Source organism: Grus americana, chromosome 4 (genome assembly GCF_028858705.1).
Source record: "Grus americana isolate bGruAme1 chromosome 4, bGruAme1.mat, whole genome shotgun sequence".
Classification (NCBI taxonomy): Eukaryota; Metazoa; Chordata; class Aves; order Gruiformes; family Gruidae; genus Grus; species Grus americana.
Genome location: NC_072855.1, coordinates 26,023,587 through 26,045,067, shown reverse-complemented (window position 1 = coordinate 26,045,067; position 21,481 = coordinate 26,023,587). Strand labels below are relative to the sequence as shown.

Below are 21,481 nucleotides of genomic sequence, written 5' to 3'. Positions count from 1 at the left end.
AGATAACAGGACACTCTGAGTCATTAAATATACCCTTGCCAAAATCGTTTCTTGGGGTGTTCCAGTTTCTTGCTTGGGTCACGATGTTAAATCATTACTTGCACTCAAAATCCATGAGCCAGCTACTCGCTGATTGAATAGACCCATAAACACAGCTGTGCTGGCCGCTACTTTTTAGAAGGTTTTCTTCAAGCATTCTGCTTGACTTTTAAAAATAGCCTATTTCTTTTGCACAACCTCTCATCTCCAAAGCATGACCCCCTTGTTGAAATCTGATTGTGAAATACGACTTTCTCATTCATGTGCTAGCAGTGGGACGCTTTCTGTATGAGCTGGGTATAATAGCACAGTATTTCATTCGTGTTATTCAGCGATGTGATGCTCTCAGCGGCGGGCTGTGCTGTGAGGTGTCTCTGTCTCCTCTGCTTGCCTGTCTCTTTCCCGGGGAAGGCTCCATTTTCATTTGTTCAGGGGTTTTTTTATCCACTCGCACTGCAAATACCCATGGGAGGGGGGCAGGCGTGGGGATGTGTATATTAATGTTTACACCTCCCTGAAAATGCTCCATTGCTTGATGCGAGTTTCTTCACATTTATAAAGGAAATAACCTTTTAGCTGTAGGCCTACATTTCAGAGAACCGCTCCACTTCCAAGGAACCAGAAGGAAAACAAGTTTTGTCTCACCTGAGCCCAGGGTAGGTTTTTCCTGGCTGGTTTCAGTAGAATGACACAAAATCTTTTGAAGGTATGACACCAAATATTTGCAGCTTGTGCCTCAGATTTCCAAATTTATTTAGCCTACTGGACATTATTTTTGTTCAGAGTAACTTTTGTAACCAGCAGTTTTCACTTACATGTACTAACTACGCTGTGTTGCTTAGGTGAAAACAAAAAGTAGGTAACAGACAATTTATTAATTTAAATTAATATACATTTATTATTTATATCAGAAGATGTGGTGCTCCACTAACCCCTCTGGAGCAGGCTGGCTTATCCACATGACGTGTGTCCTGCGTCTTCTCTAGCACCTGGAATGACCCTCCTAGTCTTACGGCATAATTATCATTTCTCATATGCTTCTTGTTAGCTGTCGGCTCCTGAAGTGTAGCAGAGGGGTGTCACAAAACTGAGGGTGTATGTTTGGCCGCAGCACAGAGTCACACAGGGACACCTCTGGGTGCAGGGACCTTAGAAGACTGTGCTGCATCAGCCTGGGCAACTACACCTGGGACAGGCTAGTCCATTTCGTCTGTCCCTGGAGCCACATCTGGGCTTTGTTGAGGAATAGCTGGTTGGTTCTGTCCAAAAGATGACCCAAAAATAAGCATTGATGCAGTGTGGATGCTCAGCAGACCAGGACAGAGGATGACCTGGAGAAGTGAGCTATCGCATGGTGCAGATGTGTAGAGCGCATGGGTCTGCCCTGAGCTGCTCGAGGGATCAAAACAGGCAGAGGGTTTCACCAGCTGGGGCAGTGGAAAGGACACATGTACCCTCGTCTGCTCTCACAGGCCGAATGGAGGTGCATCACAGGCAGTGGTCCAGCCCTTCCTCCACCAGGAATCTCCTCCACCTTCCCCTTGTAGGAATAAATGTGATCCTCCTTCAGAAGGGAGAATCTGCAGCGCCTCCACAGGAGACAAGTGCGAAGTGGGGGGTTATATGCTTATGTTATGGCTTTTTGAGATTTTTTTTTTTAAAAAAAACATCATTTTGGTGGAGAGTATACATGATTAGAACCAAAAGTGTTTAGAAGATCTCACAGTTTCAGTTAAACTTTCACATCCAGGTTGTGATTTCTGGGCCAAACCAAGAGAAAGAACCTCTCCAGAGAAGCCAGGAGGGCAAAGAACCCACCTGAGATGTGAGACCCCCAGCAGCAACCTGTGCCCTGGCTACATCAGCTGGGGGTCTTCTTGCATGCCACTCTGCTACCTAACTGCAACAAACTCATTTTCCCCAAACCAGGTCTCTAGCCGTCGGGTCCTCTTTCTGAGCTAAGAACTGACACCGGGGTTTGTAAAACTTTGTGCTCCCAGCTTGACAGGCACTTAGAGAAACTCCTGACATGTAGTGATGGATTCCCTTTGCTCCTCTTATGAACTGCTTTCATGCTGTTCCTTATTTTCTTTGATAAGCCCAGTCTAAATGTATAGTTATATTTCTTCTGGCTGTGCAGTTGAGCAAGACTTGATTTCCCTGTTCTGATGAGAAATAAGAGCATTGTTTGATATTAAACAATGCATTGTTTTGGTGCTTTTGCTGCTTTTGAGAGTAAGGACATCAGAAACAAAGCTCTATAATGGGATAATAAATAAACTGGGTTTTCCCTTTGCTGAAATAAATGTACAATAGTGTAGTACGTTAGCTGTCAGGGGTTTCCAAACCGCCAGGCAGACAATTAGTGGATTGTTCCCTTACATATCCTTATTAAAGGGCATCATTGGCTCTTCAGATTTCTACCTGTTCTAGGTGTTTCTTCCTTCTTTTATTAGAAGGTGAGCTCTTTCTGAATATGCCTCCTTTGTTACTATTGCCTTAAAATTAAGCGCTGTTATAAAGAGCAACTGAAAGATAGAAAAAGATAAGAGAAAAACAATTTCTCCTTCAAACCATTATGTTCCTTCTGTGCATTGTCCTCTTTCTAGAGAAGGAGGGAAGGAAGGAAAGCAGCTCTTTCTGGAGGCAATGCTTCTACTAATGAACTGAAAATAGCAAAAACAGCTGCCAGAATTTTCCACACACATCTCCTCATTCCAAAAGTGCAAGAATCCATTCATTTTCTCTCTCTGCTGTAGGCCACACTTTTAGATGTTTTTATTACTTCTTCTGTGACATTCCAGTAACTTTACATTTGTATTGGTAGTGGACTTAAGGAAGCCTAAATTTAGTACTTTTTAAAGAGAGAAGGACCATTTTAGGGTCTAGGTTAATTAAAAAATGTTATATGCTTAATGAAATGAAAGTGTAGCATAGTCTCAGAAATTTGATTTTTACTCAGAATTAGAATGTATCTGTGTACTTTTTGCATAATTTTGTTGATAAGGTTTCTGTGAGTTGGGCAATGTAATGATTAAAGTTTGTGACTGAAAGACAGAACTTTTTTTTTATGTGTTGTCATTTTAAGACAGGGGTATTTAAAGTCAGACCTCACCAGGCCAATATCTAGGCACTTATACAGTCTTCAAAGGCTCTTGAGCATACTTAGTTCCTACTTATCTCGCTGTGAATTTGACAGACAAGGACTGGAGGATTTAACATCATTATAACCGGCTGATCTATGAATAGTAGAACTTATTAAGTCTGGTTTTCTATGGTATCACCGTAGGAATGCAGAGCAATTCCAGCTCCATCCCATCCTCCCACCCTTTGCATTCCTCCCTTGCTCATCTCTGCACCCCCTTCCTGCAGGCTAGGTGGCTGCTGGGGGCCATGGGTGCCCTCGCCTGCAGGTTGTACAGTCCTGCTGGCCACTGCTGCTCAGGGTGGGGGAAAAGCACCACTGTAAGTGCCTCACCCTCAGCCCGAAACAAATTTCATCTCTCCGAGTTAGCCCTGGCTGTCCTAAAGCTGTGTGAGCTCTGGGACCTCTCTCCGTCCGTGTGCTGCTTGGCCGGAGCTGGGCAGCAGGTCCGCAAGTGCTGAACGGGGAGAACGGGGGCTGGCAGCCACAATTGGTACGGCTGGGGTGGGGCGTGGGGCCGTTTTTAGGAACACCACGCATTCAGCAAAACCAGGAAGAGTGTGCAAGTGCTAGGATGTGCAAACAGGGAAATTAACTCCCAGGCAAAGACAACGAGTCTATTTATTGCCTGTTTGCTCGGTTACAGCGGCAAATGCTGTTTGTCTGCTGTGCCAAAATGCACTCCCTCCCAAATTTTACAGTAGTTTATACCTGTGAGCTTTGAGTGTCACAGCAGCTTTACTTCTGGAGCACCTGCAGTAAGCTGGAGTGCCTTTAGCTGTTTAACCATGAGCTACTTCTGGACTTTGTTTGCTTCGACCTTTGGCCAGAGGAGGTAGGAGCTAGTTGCTCTTGGCGAAACGCGATCACAGTGTACCCAGGGAGGAACCTTTTGTAAAGTGCCCTCTAATCAGCTCCGGTCGTAGTTAGGGGTTGTAATGATTTAAGTTCCCTTGATAGTTTCAGTAAAAGAGCATCGGAAAGAACGAGGTCTGTCCTGCTGTTTCTCCGTGACCTACGAAGTCCCCGGCTGAGGTGTTGAAGCAGCAGGCGGCTGGGTGCTGGGGACGCAACGGCGACGGTGGCACCAGGCACGCGACGGCTTAGCGGGGCACAAGCCTACTGCTGCCGGCCGGCTGAGGAGCGACCTGTAGGTTAGTAACCGTACCCTGCGGCGGTACTATGGCCACGGTTATATTTCCTATGGTATTCAGCAGGGACGCAGGCTGTGTTGCAGGGAGCCTTGTCGGTGAGGCACCTGTTTCAGCCTCCTGGGCAGTAGTGGATGCCCTAAAACACAGTGTAAGTGTTCACAGAGGAGGTGGTGATGGAAAATCCTTGTTTCAGAGAAATCTGACTTCCTAGTCACTAAATGCAAGAGACTGGTTTATGCTTTAGACGGGAAGATTGTTTCTTTTGTGAAGCTGACTGTGTTCTGAGTATGAGTATCTCTGTTAGAAATGGGCAGTCACGGTAGAGGCTTCTGGTCTTCCAGGTCCTGCACCGCGAAGGACATGACATGTCCTCCTACATGGCCTGCACAGCAACCACACACTGTACTCCACGATTGCTCTTTTACCGTTATGTTTAATCTTCTAAGGTGATCGATAGCAGACCAAAAGTAACCTTTTCATATGTATAAAATGATCTTTTCAGGAGTATATGCACAAAGTATTACATTTTTTCCTCTCTGAAATGACGTAGGTCAGTGACTGCATAAGGAAAATACTTTTCTTTTGTTAGCATCATCAGTATACTTAGGAAATTACGTGCAAGGCAATTTTAATCGACTTAGGTTTTATTTTAACAAGAATTGTTCCCAAAAGATTGAGAGTTTCCAAAGAAAAGCAGTCTAAAGCCTCAGTATAACCTTACTACTCTTCATCGGTCTTGTGGCACATCTTCAGAAAAAGATTTTGCTTCATTTTACAAAGGCCAAAGATCAAAACAAGGGAAACCTCACCACCTGATGGCTTTATTTGTATTTTCTGTGATGCGCCGTCTTGTACACGCCATCAGTTTCATACCATGAAACATATGAGAAATCAAATTAAATCTCTGATGTAACATTGTTCATGTCGAACATGATGATGTGGCATCCAGAGTGAATTGGCTTGAATCAGATAAACTTATACACCAACACAATTTCAACCATCTCTTCACATACACCCCTAGATATAAACAGAGCAAATAATTCCTTCTACAGATAGAAAATTCAGGCCTCAAGGGCGAGGTGGAAGTCTAAGTCTTTAGACAGGTGAAGGACAGGTGACAACCTGGTTGTTGCCACATTAATCTGTGTACTAGATAGCAATATATTGCATTTTCATATTCAGAGATTCTGTGCTAAATCAGGTACTGATGAATCAAATGAGGTAAAACTGGGACAGACTGCACAAAAATGTCTTCCTTTTTTTTTTTTTTTTGGAATAATCTCCTGCAATGTAGCAGTAAGGGCAACGTCCTCAAGCATAGGTCTCTGCTTACCTCCAGTGGTGCTCTGAAGACAGCACACAACCCTAGAAAGGTCAGATTTCAACCATTTTAGCTGCACGGAGATTGTAGCAGCCCTTACCTTTAAAATGTAACCTATAGGTATTCCCACCAATTAAATGTGCTTCCTTTAGGAGTATACCGTGCATGGTTTTGAGAAGGGTAAAGTCACTGACCTTTTAAAGTTCCTGAGAAGATTTTAACTATCCCCTCCTGCCCCCCCCCCCCCCCCCCCAAAAAAAAGGGAGTTTCTCTGCAGGATTATGGTAATTTGTCACCTGGTTAACCCACTGACAAGCTGCAATTTCCTGTTTAATTACAGAAGCTCCTTGTGAACAGCTAATGTCTCAGGTGCAGGGAGAGAACTAGTTTATGCCCAACAGTTGGGGACGGTAGTTCTCATTGGTTACATCTCTGCTAACGAATAAAACATGCCAGAGTCTCTTCCTTGGACCCAAAGGCATGACAGCAGACAATCTTTTAGCTGAAGTCTTCTCCTTCCCCCCAAAACAAGGTGGACTTGCCAACAGTGCCTACCCTGAGCAGTCCCAGGGTCTTCACAGAAGACCCACCCTGCAGAAGAGAAGAAATGTGAGAGAGAATCAGGGCAGAGCTGAGAGTGTGGATACTGCTCAGAAGAGCTCATTCTGTGTCTCCAACCCCTCCTTTAGCCAAAGTAAAGGGATCTTCCTGTCTGGGGACCTTTTCTGAGTTTGAACTCAAGGACTTGGTTATTACCAGTTTGGAAATGTCCTCTTAAAAGTACAAACCTTCCCCTAGAAATAGGAAGTGTGGGGCTTAGGTGTGTCCTGAATGAGATACACCTCCCACTTCTTAGGCTTTGTGAGTGCCTCAAGAGCGGCAGATCCTAGGTCATTGTAGAAACATTTTCTTTACTGAGGAAGGGGTAGAGGAATTTAACTAATGGATTTAATAATTGCACTAATTCAGACCATTCTTCTCATTCCTAAATGTTTCGGCTATTATGGTCCTGGAAATCACAGACACTTTGCCTGGTTTATCTTGTCCAATATCTATAGAGGTAAGTTAGGTCAACAACGCTCTGAGGTCTGTCTTTGAGAAAGAAGTGTTTTATAGCAGAAGTATAGTCCTATAAAAAAAAATCGCCTTCCTGTGATTACTGAGAGCTGCCCATTACCACAGCCCTTGAGCACTTTCAAGTTTTATTAGGCCAACTCTACCCCACAGGGTGACCTGGGGGAGCTCTGGCAGTCAGGGGGATGATGCCCCCCGAGAGCCCCGCACTGGCGGTGGGCCCCAGCCCAGGTGCAGCTGCGGAGGTAAAAGTGCCCTTTTACTATTTAAGCATGTTTGGTTATGGTGGGTGGTTTTACCACAGGGTTGCGAAGTTCATACCAAGAGCCGCTTACCCCACCTGGAGTACTGCGTCCACCTCTGGGGGCCCCACTACAGGAGAGACATGGAGCTGTTGGAGCGAGTCCAGAGGAGGGCCACAAAGCTGATCCGAGGGCTGGAGCACCTCTCCTGTGAGGACAGGCTGAGGGAGTTGGGGTTGTTCAGCCTGGAGAAAAAAAGGCTCCGGGGAGATCTAATTGCGGCTTACCAGTACCTGAAGGGGCCTACAGGAAAGATGGAGAGGGACTGTTTATCAGGGAGTGTAGTGACAGGACAAGGGGTAATGGGTTCAAGCTGAAGGAGGGTCGATTTAGATTAGATGTTAGAAAGAAATTCTTTACTGTTAGAGTGGTGAGGCGCTGGAACAGGTTGTCCAGAGAGGCTGTGGAGGCCCCATCCCTGGAAGTGTTTGAGCCCAGGTTGGATGGGGCTTTGGGCAACGTGGTCTAGTGGAGGGTGTCCCTGCCCGCAGCAGGGGGGTTGGAACTACATGATCTTTGAGGTCCCTTCCAACCCAAACCGTTCCATGATTCTATGTTACACTTCTGTTTCTGCACCATGAAAGCGGCTCGGTATAGACGTAGCTCTAGGGCTTGCCTGTGCTGTAGATAACATGTTTGGTGGAATAACAAGCAAATCCATCCTCTTTCCCCTGCTGTAGAAGCGCATCTTAGACTGGCAGCATAGCTTAAATAAGCCCCAAACCAGAGCAAGCCTCAGTGGGTCAGGAGCAGCATGCCTGCAGCTGGTTTCTGGTACAACGCTGAGAAGAAAGCTCAGCTGAAGGCAGGTTTGCAGCCCAAGTCCCGCCTGCCCGTAGTGAAGGTCAGCAGTGGAGAGGAGCAGACAGGATGCAAACACCGGCGGAGGAGGAGCCGGGGCGCTGAGGTGAGATTAGGTAAGGCGAGAGCATGTGACGGCACGGGCAAATCTGCACTGCGCCACGGGGACAAAGTGTGCCGTGCCGAGGCAGGGTGATGGGCCAAGAGGTGTGACCTCGCTCCCGATGCATGGCAGCACGCACTGCTGGCGGGTGGCTCGGTCACAGGAGCTTTTTACCATGTAAAGTCCTGTCTCGGGTATTCTGGCAGCATAGGAATGGTATAAAGCTTGGTCTGCTTAACACAGACTCCTTTGGTAATGATGCCTTTTCTGTGCGTGGCAGTTCACTCTGCTGACACCATTAAAAGCTGCTTTTTCTAATCCTGATAATAAATCAGTGTTCTGAGTTGTGGAATTTGTGAACGTATAATAAAATGTAATGTAAGAGACACCGGAATACAAGAATATTAAGCTCATTCAGTCTCCTTCAGTCTAAATTATTCCTTCATGTTACCAGGAGGCAGAAAAATAAATTTGTCTTCCTGAAGGAAACTGTGTCAGTTCCCTTATCTGATAACCTCTTTTTACAAACAATTTCCGAGTGATGCTTATTGTCTTATTTTCAACAAGACATTAAGAACTAAAATGGAAAAGCTTATGCCCTATTTAGGGATGATGCCTGTTGGCTGGAGGAAAAGCTCGTTCGCTTAATATTCTTGTATTCTATTATGAACTGTAAAAAGGCAGAGCAATTGCTGGAAGAGAGGAAATGAGGGTTATGTGTGCTAACCATGCTCATTTTCATACCTCAATTCTGGAAGCATCCTGTAAATATAAGTTTGGAGGTCTTTATCCTCCCTCTTGTGAACACATACCACAAAACCCTGTAATGGTCTCCTTTGCAAAAAAGGCCCCCAAGGGAACCAGTGAGAATGTTATTTGCTGAGAACCTTTTAATTATCAAAATTGGTTGGTACATGGTTGGCTTGTGCTGGCTGGACGTCCCTGCTAGCCACAGGAGGTGACCATCGGGTGCATTCCAGTGACCTGTGGAGCTCACACTACCGCACTGCGCCTCCCTCCTTGATTCCTCCAGTACCTTCAGGCTCTTGTTAACTGCAGCACTAAAATTCACTGGCTGCATCCAAACTTATAAAGAGTAACAGTTTGCTTCTCTACCCTCTGATCTCTCTGGATGGTTCAGTGAGCTCCTTGGTGTTACAGAAGGGCTCTCATCTCCACTGTGAAATCTCATCGGTTTCTCTAGAGTGGGACCTGTGCTGTGAAAATAGATTCAGCAGGCTTCAATAGAAATCTTTCCCATTTTCCCATGAATTTGTTCAACGCCGGTGATTCGACAAATGCTTTAAGCCAGCAATGCTGGCAGAAGGACCGGTCCCACCTTCTTCTTCCCCTCTGCCAGCACAGGTGTTCAGGTAGCGTGTGTGCGAAGGCTGCGTGGGGTGGCTGTGGGAAGGATGGAGCGGGATCTCACTTTGGCAGCACCAGTTTAACATGTTTGTGAGACGGTGGTGTGAAACGCTGGTCTTGAGCAGCCACATCAGGCTAGCGAGGGCTAAACCGTTTTCCCATAGAGTGTTCTATTTACCCAGGGACTGAAAAGCAATCATCGTATTAACCTCCCTTGTAGATATGTCTATCGAGAACCTACCCTGTATTTACTTTAATGGAAAGCAAACATGCCATAGAAATGTAATGGTTGTGGCTATATAAAAAACTTTTGGGTTTTGCTGGTTTCCTTCTTTTTTATGCAGTAATTAAAATCTATTGCACTCCATGGGCTCATTCAGTATCTGTCGTCTTACATTTTGGAACTTAACACGTGCTTTCAGGTTAAAATGAAAGCATAATATTGCACATGGGGAAACAGCCTACTCTCCAGGGTGATCCTCTGTGCTGACTTTCATTGCAGAATGACAATTAAAGTGTTTGCTAAAAATAACACAAAAACTTTGTCTAGTAACCATTAAGGTTATCAGGGCAACTCTCACTGCCCACAAACCAGAGAAGCCTAAGATTAAAAAAGAAAAGGGGAAAGCCCAAGGTGTCCTTGGCCAAATTTCCCCCTGGTGGGACTCCACCTTCAGGGCTGTGACTTTGTCCTCTCCGTGCTGGGATGGGGGATGTGGCTGGGGCTGGCAGAGCAGAAGGGTAGTTCACCTTTGCAAGGGCATTTACTGGGAATCCTCCGTGATGTGGTAAGATAAAGGTCAAAGCACTGACGTAGGTTATGCATGGAAAGGGCTTTGGTGTAAGAGAACTTGAAAAGCTGTTGTCTCCAAGTGTCTGCCTGAGTGCCTGAATACCTCTGAAAACCTCTTGACACTATGTAGTAAAGCTGTTTTGAGGTATACAATTATATGTGCATTGTATACCATCCACCTGTAAAAAAACAAGAGTGTTGTGGTACAGACTGTATGTTCTCTGAAGGATCTCCCCAGTTTCTGGTCTGCAATAACATATGAAAGTCAGGAAACGATGAATTGTGCTGTATTAACTCACATGGTGTAAGAACAGGTATAAAATAACATGTTATTCATTTAAATAAAGTGGTGTTGTCTCTTTAAACATTCAAATAGGCAATAAAATGGTTCTACAAACATGTGGGAACCTGTTCCACCAAACAGAAAGTGGTTTTGTTAAAAAGAGAAGGAAAAGAAAAAGAAGGAAGAAAAAAAAAGGCTGTCTGTTACATTATGAGATCCTAATTTTTGTGGCTGTATTGTGGTTGAGGACGGGCTTATGTGTGATTATACTGATAAACTAAAGATTTTCTGAGATTGAGATTGGGGCCCTTGCAAGTCTCTCTTAAATTCATGTGTCCTTTTGGTGAGACATTTTAGTTGGCACATTCCCTTTTCATTCCACTACAGCCTCTCAGTAGTTTTTGAAGACCAAATATAACCATAAGAGCCAACCCACTGCTAAGTCCTTACTCTCCCTTCTCCTTTCACTTGCTCACGTGTCTGCACTGTCATGCAGTCTGAAGCATGCCTCTCATACGCATGTCACACGATGCCAAGCTGCCACCCTGAAATACCTCCTAAAGCCAATTTCCTACCACGATCATCAAAATTACTCACTCTCATCCAGAGAATAACCCCACCTCAATAAAATGATGAGCCTGCGATCAGCCTCTGGATCTCCCAAGGCATTTGGGTTTGATCTTTGTAAAAATCTCAGGGAGCAGAACCAATGCTTTAGTAGTGCTTGTCATCGTGTGGAGAAGCCCAGTGCACTGGATCAGCAGAGGCCAGATTGTGTGTCTTGTAGAACAGAGCCAGCCGAGGGGAAGCACACCATCTCCTTGAAAGCTTTTTCTGTGTTAGAGAGCAGGTCCCCATCTGAGAGGCACATTCTAGTGAATCTCACTTTCTTTCTTCAAATGTCTGGCCTTTTCTATTACTGTATTCAGGAGAACAATTATTTAGGAAAAACCTTTCATGTGTAATCCCACTACGGGAGAGAATAAAAGGAAATGGAAGGTCTATGGGAAACATAGTCATGGACTGCTCTGGATGGACTCTTCTTTCACATCTCTTAGGATTTGGCCCCTGCTTAGCTGTCAATCATCAAAAAGAGGAAAAACTAAATATTTAAGGTATTATTCTAACAGACAGTGACGCTTCATTGTGTCATTCAAGCTGTACATTAGGAGAGAAGATGTGTTTATATCCTTACACCAGTGCAGTGGATGCTGTATGAGGAGAGAAGCATGTGTGCATGTACAGAAGCCATCTTCCCCGCTGCTTGGATGGCCCTGCCCTTAACACTTTTCCTCTCTGCCTTATGTGTATCCCTCTCATGATGCCAGAGTCATCATAAAGAGGCATATAAAAAGTCCTGTCGTTGTTATGAATGCAGCGTGCTTGAAGCCGAAGGGAAGTAGGTGCCTAACGCCAGGGAAAGCTGGGGGACACACTTGCAGTATTCTGCCCAGCTTTCTTAGGTTCCCTATAAAAGCACAGCCTGCAGGACAACTTAAAATATGTTCAAATTCTGCCATTGGGGATGCTAACACCTCAGAATACCCTGCAGCAGCTTGATCGGCTGATGTTCATTGCTTGAAACAATAATGGGGGCATAACTTGGAAACTAACAACAAGCTGGAGCTAAAAGTGAAAGTATAAAATGCAAGTCAAGGGTTTGAGCTGCCTCCTGACGTGAGCCTAATTGACATGGTATATTGAAGAGCCTTCTAAAAATGAGCCCATTGGCTCACTAGCATCGGTGCTTTTTTCATTCCACTTAGACCAGAACAGTCTTCCCTCTGCATTCAAGTACACGCATGATTGTAGCTGATAGGATTCGCTTTACAATGCTTATGGCTACAAGTTTAGTTTGTTTTCCAACAGACTAATGCAAAGTAAAGAGAAGGACACTGACTTAAAAGGTGAATTAATCTGCTGGAGGGGAGTTTTGCGCACTTATACCAGCTAAATATTTTATACTCGTTTCCCTGTATAGATCAGTGGGATTGAGGCATGGATCTGATTTTAGCAGAATCTCCTGGGTTTTATCCCCGAATTTCAGACTGATTCCTTCCATCATCTTGGGCAAACCACTTAATTTCCATGCTGCAGCTTCCCTGCCAGCAAGCAGTACCTGCTTCTCTGCAGCTCTCATAGCTAACGAGTTAACATTTGCAGAGAGGAATTCTGAAGATGAAAGACTTGTACAGTAGACTTGGGCTGCAGGCATTTTGGGACCAGGATCTGGGCTGCAGGTGTGTTTGTACAGTGCCTAACACAACGGCCACAGTACTGTGGATAAACAAGTATAAAAAAACCAGAACAGAACAATTGCAATCACCCTTTGGGTTTGCAGTATAAGTAGAACAGGTATCCTTCCTGTTGGCTCTCAGAGACTGCCAGAGCTGCTTCTTTTGCCAGTCTTTGCCATCCTTCACATTTCTATCTTGGAGCCTTCTAATTTTAGAACTCTTATCTCTACATCCATTGACTCCCCTACCCCTTTTCTCTATTGACCAGCCTCTGAATCTGCAGTACAGGGATGTCTCTAAGTTTTACATGCCCAGATTAAGCCGCTAAGAGGGCAAGAGCAAATTATTATGTAGGACCATCTGATACAAACTGACAGTGCTTCCTCTGCAGAATCCACCCCTGTGCACCGTCTGTCACTGAGAGGTTAAGACATTTCTCCTTCCACACTAGGATGCCCTCAGGTTGCTGCCTGCGTACTGCTTGGCTGGAGATCTGGACCATGTTTTACTTTTTGGAAGAAAAGAGAAAGAAGAAAGGAAGGGCTATGCCAGTAAAAAAAACTGGCAAAAGAACCGAAAGCTGTAGTTGTTTTGCTTCTGTAATATGCTGTTTGCTTTTCACCTTCTCCAGGTATTGTCCTTTCCCAGAAATTAGTCATCTCCCAAGGCATGCCCTGCTCCCTCTTCTCCCGCTGGCTGGTTGTGCACACTGCTGCCGACCGGGCAAATCCGTCATCCAAAGAGTGTTTCGGTGCGGTTCCTCCTCTTGGCTGCTCAAGAAGGTGTGTTGTTTGCTTTGCCTAAGTGCTCCCGGGGCCTAATGCTCCGTTGTTATGTACAGACCATTTCTGCTGTCATGATTCATGTTTTACCACCCCTGTGCCTTTACTTCTGCACCGGGCTCTTTTTTTTAATTTCAAGCAAACACGTTTGAGTTTCCGTGTTTGTCACTGAAACAGTGCACGCTGGGTACGCGGCACAGGCTGAGTTAGTCCTAACGTCCCACTGCTGCCGAGATCAGTAAACCTGGAGCTGCAGACCATTTTTTTTTCTTGCAGCCAAAGGTAAATCGATTTGGCGCAGCCTGAAATAATTTTTCCAGACACATATAAAGAAAAAAAAGATTTCACTGAAAAAAAACTCATGCCATGAAGCAAAATATGCCCTTATCTTATCTGTTTTGAGTAACTCAAGCTATTTGCACAACGCCTTGTGCTAGGAAGGAGTTGTTTGTACATGTTTCACTCCCTTTTTTTTTTCCAAGTTTTGAATTTTGAATGAAATCTTTCTCTTCAAATTCCTCCTCCCTGCGAAAATGTCATGGTTTCTCTTTCCTGTGCTTCCCTGAAGGTTGGACCCAGCCCTCCCTCCAAAGATCCCTTCCTTGCAGATGGTTTTCTATTAATCTTCAAACTACTTTGGAGAGCTCTCTGCGTCTGGCAGCACTAACATCCCCTCTCCCTCCCGTCCCACCCACTTAGCCTCAGCCTAAGAGCCCTTAACAAATGACTCCCAAGGAATTTAAATGGCTAACGCTCGCTGGCCAATAAAGAGATGCATAAACTGTATAACCAGGTTACACGGCTCTTGCCATTAGGAAGAAAGGTTGCTCGGGCAAAGGCGCAAGTCCTCTTTAACCTGTTGCACTTCGATCGCAGGACGGGAGAGGTAAGGGAAATCTTGTTTGCTCTGTAGGGCTTTTTATCTGGTTTTCATTTATCAGGGAGTTGAGACTGAAAGTATGTCATTGTCAAGGTATCGGGTTTGGGGTTTGCCTTCCTTTAGAGGGTCCTATAGAGTTGTTTGAGAAGGAAGCGACTACTTCTAAGCTGGAGCTACGAGCTCAACATGTGAATACCTAAAAGAATTGGCGTAGCAAATAGCAAAGCGAATGTCAGAGCAGTGAAAACTACACCACTGGTATTTTAGACAGAGGAAAACAAACAAAATTGTGTCTCGGAGATATTTTTTCTATTGTCTTAAATTAATGAAGTGAAAGGTAGCCATTTACAACCGCCTGACATTGTGTTTTCAATTTGTCTGTCTCTGCTGTTGTCTGTTTGTGCTGCCTGGCATTGTGTTCTGCTTTTTCAAGAGATTGACATAAGAATCAAGCATTAAAAGTGGTTTATTAGCTTTAGGTACAGAATTTGGGGCTTGTAGATTGAAGGTGGCTACGAGGGTTGAGCAAGCAGGGTATATATGCAAGTATTATTAATGCAAATGAATCTATGTACCTCATTCTGCATACTGAAAATTTAACAACATTTTAAGGAAATCAAGTTCTGATATTATTCTATTCATATTCTACTTAAGCAGCATGTGAAACATTTAAGACTTGTATATGACATAGGACACGTGATGCTAATCTGTTCACCCTTATTTATTTATTTATTCATATATTGCTTTATTGGAGTCGGTACTGATAACAATAGTGAAGTTTGAACTTAAATCTGGAAAAAAATCAGTTGAATCTAAAACTGTAAAAAAAAAAAAAAGAAAAGGAAACGTAGTTGTTGCAAGTAAGGTTCGATTAAAACCAATAACCCAGTTGTCCATTGACATGTGTACCAGATGCAGCAGTTGTGTGTAACGGTGTCCTGTCCTGAGCTAGGTGGGATTGAAGCCATGCTTCAAAATGCGCGTGTAAAGTTCTCCTTCACCCTTTGCACACCGAAGCTCACCATGGATGACAGCCAGTGCTCGGAAAGTGTGAGGGATGTCACAGCAAAACGTTACTGCTATCCCTTGCAATGCTCTGTGGCCTGAGAGGCTGGGTGGCAGAAAGGGCATCTTTTTTGATCATGTTATCGCAGCTGATGTCTGGAGGCCTTCACACCCAACACAGTCCATGGTGGCACATGCTGGTGATGGCTGATGATGTTGCACCAAAGGCCTTGCCAGTGTGTGAAAGAGTGAAGAGCTTTTTAATTGAATTAACACAGTTAATCTAACAGAACTGCAGAACATGTCCTTTTGGCTTGTCAAGACAAGGCCACATGACTGTCTATCAAGAGCTTGTTGTAATGTTGGTTTGATTATTTTTCCATGGATTTCTCATATAGATCTGCACTGTATAACCAAGATTAGATAATGTGTTGGATAAAAATAAATAAATTTAACAAAGGAGGAGCCATTTTGCTACTCTTTTTAATCATTTCTATTTGATTCTGCACTTCATGTCCATTCTTTGCTGAAGAAATGATATTGAGTCAAATGTTGCTTGTCTTCTTTCTTCAGCTTTTAATTTTTAAAAAAACTAAATCCCGGTTAAGGTCAGCAAAAGGTGGATTTCAAATTACATCTGTCTCAAATCCCACTCCTTTTCTGAAGTGCACAGAAATTTCATTTCCAAACCCTAGTTATTTCCAACTGAGCTGTAGTTTCAGCAGAGTTGAATTGTCTAGAATTCACCCAGCACAGGAATGGTGCCTCCTAAGTTCTTGCCTTGGTTAAACATTTTTTTTTTAATTTATAATATTAACCCCGGGCACAGGTAACGAGTGCTGGAAATCTCTTCCTTGTACTTGTAAATCTTGTTTCTCAATTTCAATCCAAGGTTCAAAGGTTTGTACAAACTTCTTAGATCAGAGGTCAGGTACAAATTGCTGCACTTTGCAGCTCCTTTCTGCCGATATGACAGAATTTCACAGCAAAGATGATTGCCTTTCATCCCCCTCTCCTCCGCACATGGGCAACACCAGGCAGTTAAAAGCGTGATATGTACAAGTCAGCTATTGGTACCTGAGTTTAATAAATAACTAACTGGGTTTCAGTGGTGCAAGGTGCATATTATAAAAGGGGTCAAATGTCAGTGCACAAAGGAAAAAAAACCCACAACCACCCTGCCACTGACTAAGCCAAATGCTTTGAGTTCAATGTACTTTCAGCAGCGAACATTCACATCCCAACTGCGGTTTGCTCTATGCTGATTTTCATTTCTGTGACCTGGGGGAGGGAACACGTTGGGCCACTTTCAGCTTTCCCTGAAATCTCTGCCTCGTGCTGAAAGCAGGGTTGCAGGTTGGGACCCCCGTTGTTGCGGTGTTCGTGTGGTAAACACAAAACTGAGAACGTTGCAATAAAAAGAGTGCATAATATTAGGGTGAACAGAAGAGTCTGAAGCTATTTTTATTGTTATAAAATTGATGAAGCAAGTAGACTTTGTATGAACAGGCAGGATGTGTTATGTTTCACTCTGGGATCTCCAGAAGAGTTAGCTGAAAAAGTCTGATCAGAAAAGCTGAAAAGGGAATTGTAGTTTATAAACTTTATTTTAGATACTGTTGGTTGCACTGCAGAGTGGAACATGTTACTGTAATGTTTATGCAGACAGACAGTGTTCTGCATTATAATAACAATGAAAAATCACAAGCACGTGCACGCATATCCCTACTCCATAGACTTCAGCAAAGCCTTTCACAGACATTTTCAATGATCAAATTAAATCACTGTGTTCATATATAAGATTTTTCTTCAAAGAGGCAAGAAGTGAAATAGGTGAATGTCTTCTCTTTCCTGTGTAATAATTAACAGAGGAGTCTAGTTGTGGTTTTATTTTGCAGTTGCAGAAGATCGTTTTTCCTGTCTTATGGCAAAAGCTTGCAAGCTCCTAGTCCACACGGAATAAAACACTTCTTCCTTTCCTAGAAAGAATGCTTTTTAAAGCAGACAGTTAATGAGGAGGACACACTTATCTGTACCTGCATCTCTGCAGAGAACACTGTTTAATTGCATTTGTGGTAAACAAATGCCTCAAAAAGTTTCCCATCAAGTACAGCTCATCTAGAATACAAAAGACTTGTTATATACACTGTGCTTTATTTATATATCACACATTTTCCTCACTGACCATGGTAATAATAGGCTTTGTTGACTAGACTGAAATATGGGAATTTGGGGACAAGGGAAGGGTTGTGTTGTTTCCTGTTTTGGAAAGCTGATAAGAATGATTACACAACCCATCTCTCATCTTCTCAGCTTTCCTCAACATGTGGCTTAAATATCTTGCACGATAATAACTTCAGCCTCAGCCAGCGATCGGTCCTATCAAAATAGCTGAGAGTTATAGAATTATTTTGAGTTGGATTGGGGAAAGATGGAGCTGGGGCAAACGGTACAACACACAGGTTTCACAACTTGTTGGGACAAAGTCTGAATGACTTGCAGCAAAGTACATTAGAAGATAAGGGAGGAGACGGGGTTTTGCTTAACCAAACTTCCTTCAGAAGTGGTTTAAACACTGGTTTGGCACTGCAGTAGAGTAAAAACACTCAAGAAACACACATTGCTTTGATAGAATTCACATTGCCAAAGCAGGGAAAATAACAACCATGTTGATAGGATGCTCTAGGTGTTGGTGGTGCTTTTGCATATCAATAACTTTTTCATCAGCATCACTTCATTCTTGCCGTAGGAAAACCATATATGCATGAACAGAATGTTCACTTGTGATCGTCAAAAAGCAATGGCAAGAAGTGCCAGGCTCAGGCAAGTTTTCTCACTTTAGTATTTGACATATCATCATTGATTTCTCATTGAATACTATTTTTGCAGTTTCTAGGCCAGGAGGCCAGGTCATTGAGGGACCTCCATCCTGGGAAAGCTGGGCACTGATAATGCTTATGGATAACACAAACGGAACCTTTGACAGCCTGTGCAGGATCACACCTCAAATTAAATACGCCTTAAATTAAATATGCCTTAGAAAGATGCAGAGAGGGTTGATAACAGAATAGGCAGGAAGTATGCACAATACAAGGAGACGTTATTTTGTAGGGGAATCATAATTTCAGCTCCATTTTTAAAATTGTATATAAAATTGCTGTGAGGTAAGATTAATATGGCTAAGGGAATGGGTATAATATGGCTAAGAGAATTAGATCTGTGATTGTTATTGTTCTTAATGTTAGTGATGAAAATAAGAATTTTAACCTTCAAATCCTAGTCTGAAGTTGTAGCCAATTGTTGACTGTACAAATTCAGTATTCAATTATCTGATTAGCATTCAAGTTTTAACCTGGTAAATTCCAGGATTAATTTACAGAGTAATTTCAGGTGTTTTCCTCCTAAACAGGGGAAAGAAGTAAAAGGACAGATTTATAGTAATTTTGTTATCTTTTTTAAGCCAAATACGTTGCTTTTCATTGATGCCTAGAGGACATAACCAGTCCCTGTAAGACTTTTAAGGGAGGATTTTCAGTAGTGCTCATCACTGTCTTAAATATATCCCTACAGAAGTGATTAGAGTGTTACAGTTGATGTCAGGGGGAGGAGTGCTAGATGCTGAGTACTGTTGGAAATATCACCCTTAATTTTCTGTTTCTTTATGTTCCTTCTTTGAAGGGAATACAATCAAAAGACAAAGCAAAAAGGTTTTGGTGTGTTTTAAATGGAACTAACCATTTTTACCGTGCTTAGGTCACTTAGGATGAATTTAAGCAACTAAGAATCATGCACAGACCCCCCCTCCGCAGCAGCTCCACCCCAAAAACTGCTTTTCAGGCCCAGAACATTAACTTTAGTAGCTCAGTCTTATCATAGCCCTTAGGTACGTCACACTGTTTCTCTCTACATTTAAGATTAGTACTTAGAGTGGGCAGAGAGCCGCTGCTGTACCTGTTCATGCCTGAACACACGTGGGAAACGATGTGGTGCAGCAAATGCTGCTGCATGTGCACCTCCTTGGGTCCCATGAGCACCAAAAGGTTTCTCCCAGGTGACCCTAGCTGGAGATAGACAAGTTTGATTGCCTTATTTCAGGCACACGCATGACGATGAGAATATGCAGTGCTTTAGCGGTGCTGGCAGCGGGATAACTTGGACAGCAGGCAGACTTGTCACTGTCAATAACTAGTGCCGATCTCATCTATGAGATTACTCTTCCAAGCTGCTCATCACAAGCTACTCACAAAGTTTCTTGCCAGTCGATGTTCCTGCCCCTTCAGGTCTGCTGACACAGTTCACCACTTTCTCCACAGAGTTTTGCCAAAATGATCCAGATTAAGAAAATTCCACCTTTCAAAGTGTTTAACCTAGCCTGGGCCAACTTCTTCATCCAGTTCAGCTGCAGTTAAAGCAACGTGTCTGACACACTGCAGGCACTGTCATGGCCTGTTGGCCTCAAGTACTGCTTTTTAGGTTAAAATTCGGAAGACATCATCCATCCCTAGTAACCTTCCCTTTCCTGTATGAAAGACTTTCAGAGAAGGTCCCTAGCCAAAAAGCCATGCTGAAATGCTGCAATCCCTCTTACACTGACCCACCACAAGATTCCACTTCAGACATTTGCATTTTGTTCGCAACACTAGGTAGGGAACCAAGCTGTGGTCCAACTCCTGTTGAAAACCACACTGAGGACTAGCCCTTGACAATTGAAATACAAATTAATTTGGAGTCAGGCAAAGTCTTTGCATGGATTTTTCACCAAAGATCGGACCTTTTTTCCACCACACCTGCTGCCTGCCTGGCCTCTGTCTGCATTGTGCATGGAGAGGAGCCAAGGACGCTGCTTCCAGCAGGATGTCTCCTAAGCTGATTGTAAACAGAAGGTGAAGCCTTCTGCCAGGAAGCACATGGGAGGGCAGCGAGCACTTGCGGGGCTGGTGGCTACATTAGGCACGTTTGTCAAAGAGGTGGGACTCTCTACTTTGCCGTTAGTTTGGGAAGGAGCATCTTGCACGCCAGCTCCCTGCCGTGGCTGCAGCTGCAGGACTGCTAGGCTGGCCCCAGGTCCTGCAGTCGGGCACACCATGGCTCAGCTTCAGTAACAGCCCCAAGGACACTGGCTTTGTTCAGCTCATTTATGCAAATAAATCATGGGAAAGGACTGACAGTCTTGCCAAGAAAAAGAAAACTGATGTATAATGATACTGTAGTTATCTTTAAAAGGGGAGGTGACTTGCACATTACACTTGAAGCAATGCTGGAGCATTGACGTGGCCCCTGCGTTTTTCTGTTCAGCCGATAAATCTGTAAACAGGCAAACTGGGTTTTCAGCAAGAGCATTTCTGTGGATACCTGATGTTTGTGATAAAGTTATACAGTTGTTCTTAGTAAGCTATTGTTGTTGTTGTTGTATACATTTTATATATCTAAAGTTGCCATGAGAAAAGAGTCAGCTTTTAAAAATAAAGAGCTTTAACAGCAGCCATGCTTCCAAAGCTGCCATTCAACATCATCAGCAGGATTACCATTTGCCCTTATTATTTCAACTAAAAAACTGGGAAGGTCATATTTAAACCAGTAGCTGTTATTTCCCTCTGTCAACAGGGTGTACTTAGTTAAAATTTCAGTGACCGACCTTCCCTCTGCAGCAGCTGTGGTTTAAAATACAAAACTGCGGTGGTTTCTTGAAGCAAGCAGGTGGCCGTGCGGTGGCCGTGAGGGCACGCCGTGTCAGCTCAGCAGGAGTTCGTACGGTCCAGGGTCTGCAGGAGGGGCACAGGTGTCCCCATCCCCTTCTCCCTCCCCCCAGTTATCGCAGAGCCAGCAGGTCTCCCTGGGCTCTCCTGCTGCCCACCGTGGTGCTGGCACCCGTCCCCGTGCTCTGTGACTGCCGGCAGCTGTGTCACCCGCAGAAGGACACACGATGCCACTAAATCTATGTGACACAAAACTGGAGGGATGAATTAAGAGCAAACAAACAACCCCATTTTATAGGAGCACGTGAGTGGAGTGGACACGCGGTTGCTGCCACAAGGACACCAGCTGTGTCCCTGTGTTTGTAAAAGCCTGTTTTACCACACCGGGATCAACAGAGGAGCAGGTGGCTGCGTAACTTCACAAGGCACTGCCCAGTGCTGGGCAAGCCCAGGGATAAGGTGTTATGGGGGCTGTGGGCATCACTTTCTCGCTGGGCC

At 44.0% G+C, this 21,481-nt stretch overlaps 1 protein-coding gene across 16 annotated transcripts in view; it reads left to right on the top strand.

Annotated features, from left to right (window-relative positions):
* RBM47 (RNA binding motif protein 47) overlaps positions 1–21,481 on the top strand; it is an 80,799-nt gene that overhangs the window by 45,427 nt on the left and 13,891 nt on the right. For 5 of the 16 annotated variants that reach the window (XM_054824105.1, XM_054824091.1, XM_054824092.1 and 2 more), the window contains one exon: positions 13,252–13,402. The exons of 7 other annotated variants lie outside the window; for them this stretch is intronic. In XM_054824105.1, coding sequence (XP_054680080.1) covers positions 13,290–13,402 — 113 coding nt within the window. In that variant the 5' untranslated portion in view covers positions 13,252–13,289. Of the gene's footprint in view, positions 1–4,109; positions 4,339–13,251; positions 13,403–14,164; positions 14,289–21,481 lie in introns of those variants that run through there. 4 more of the 16 variants (XM_054824106.1, XM_054824104.1, XM_054824101.1 and 1 more) reach the window with 2 other exon arrangements.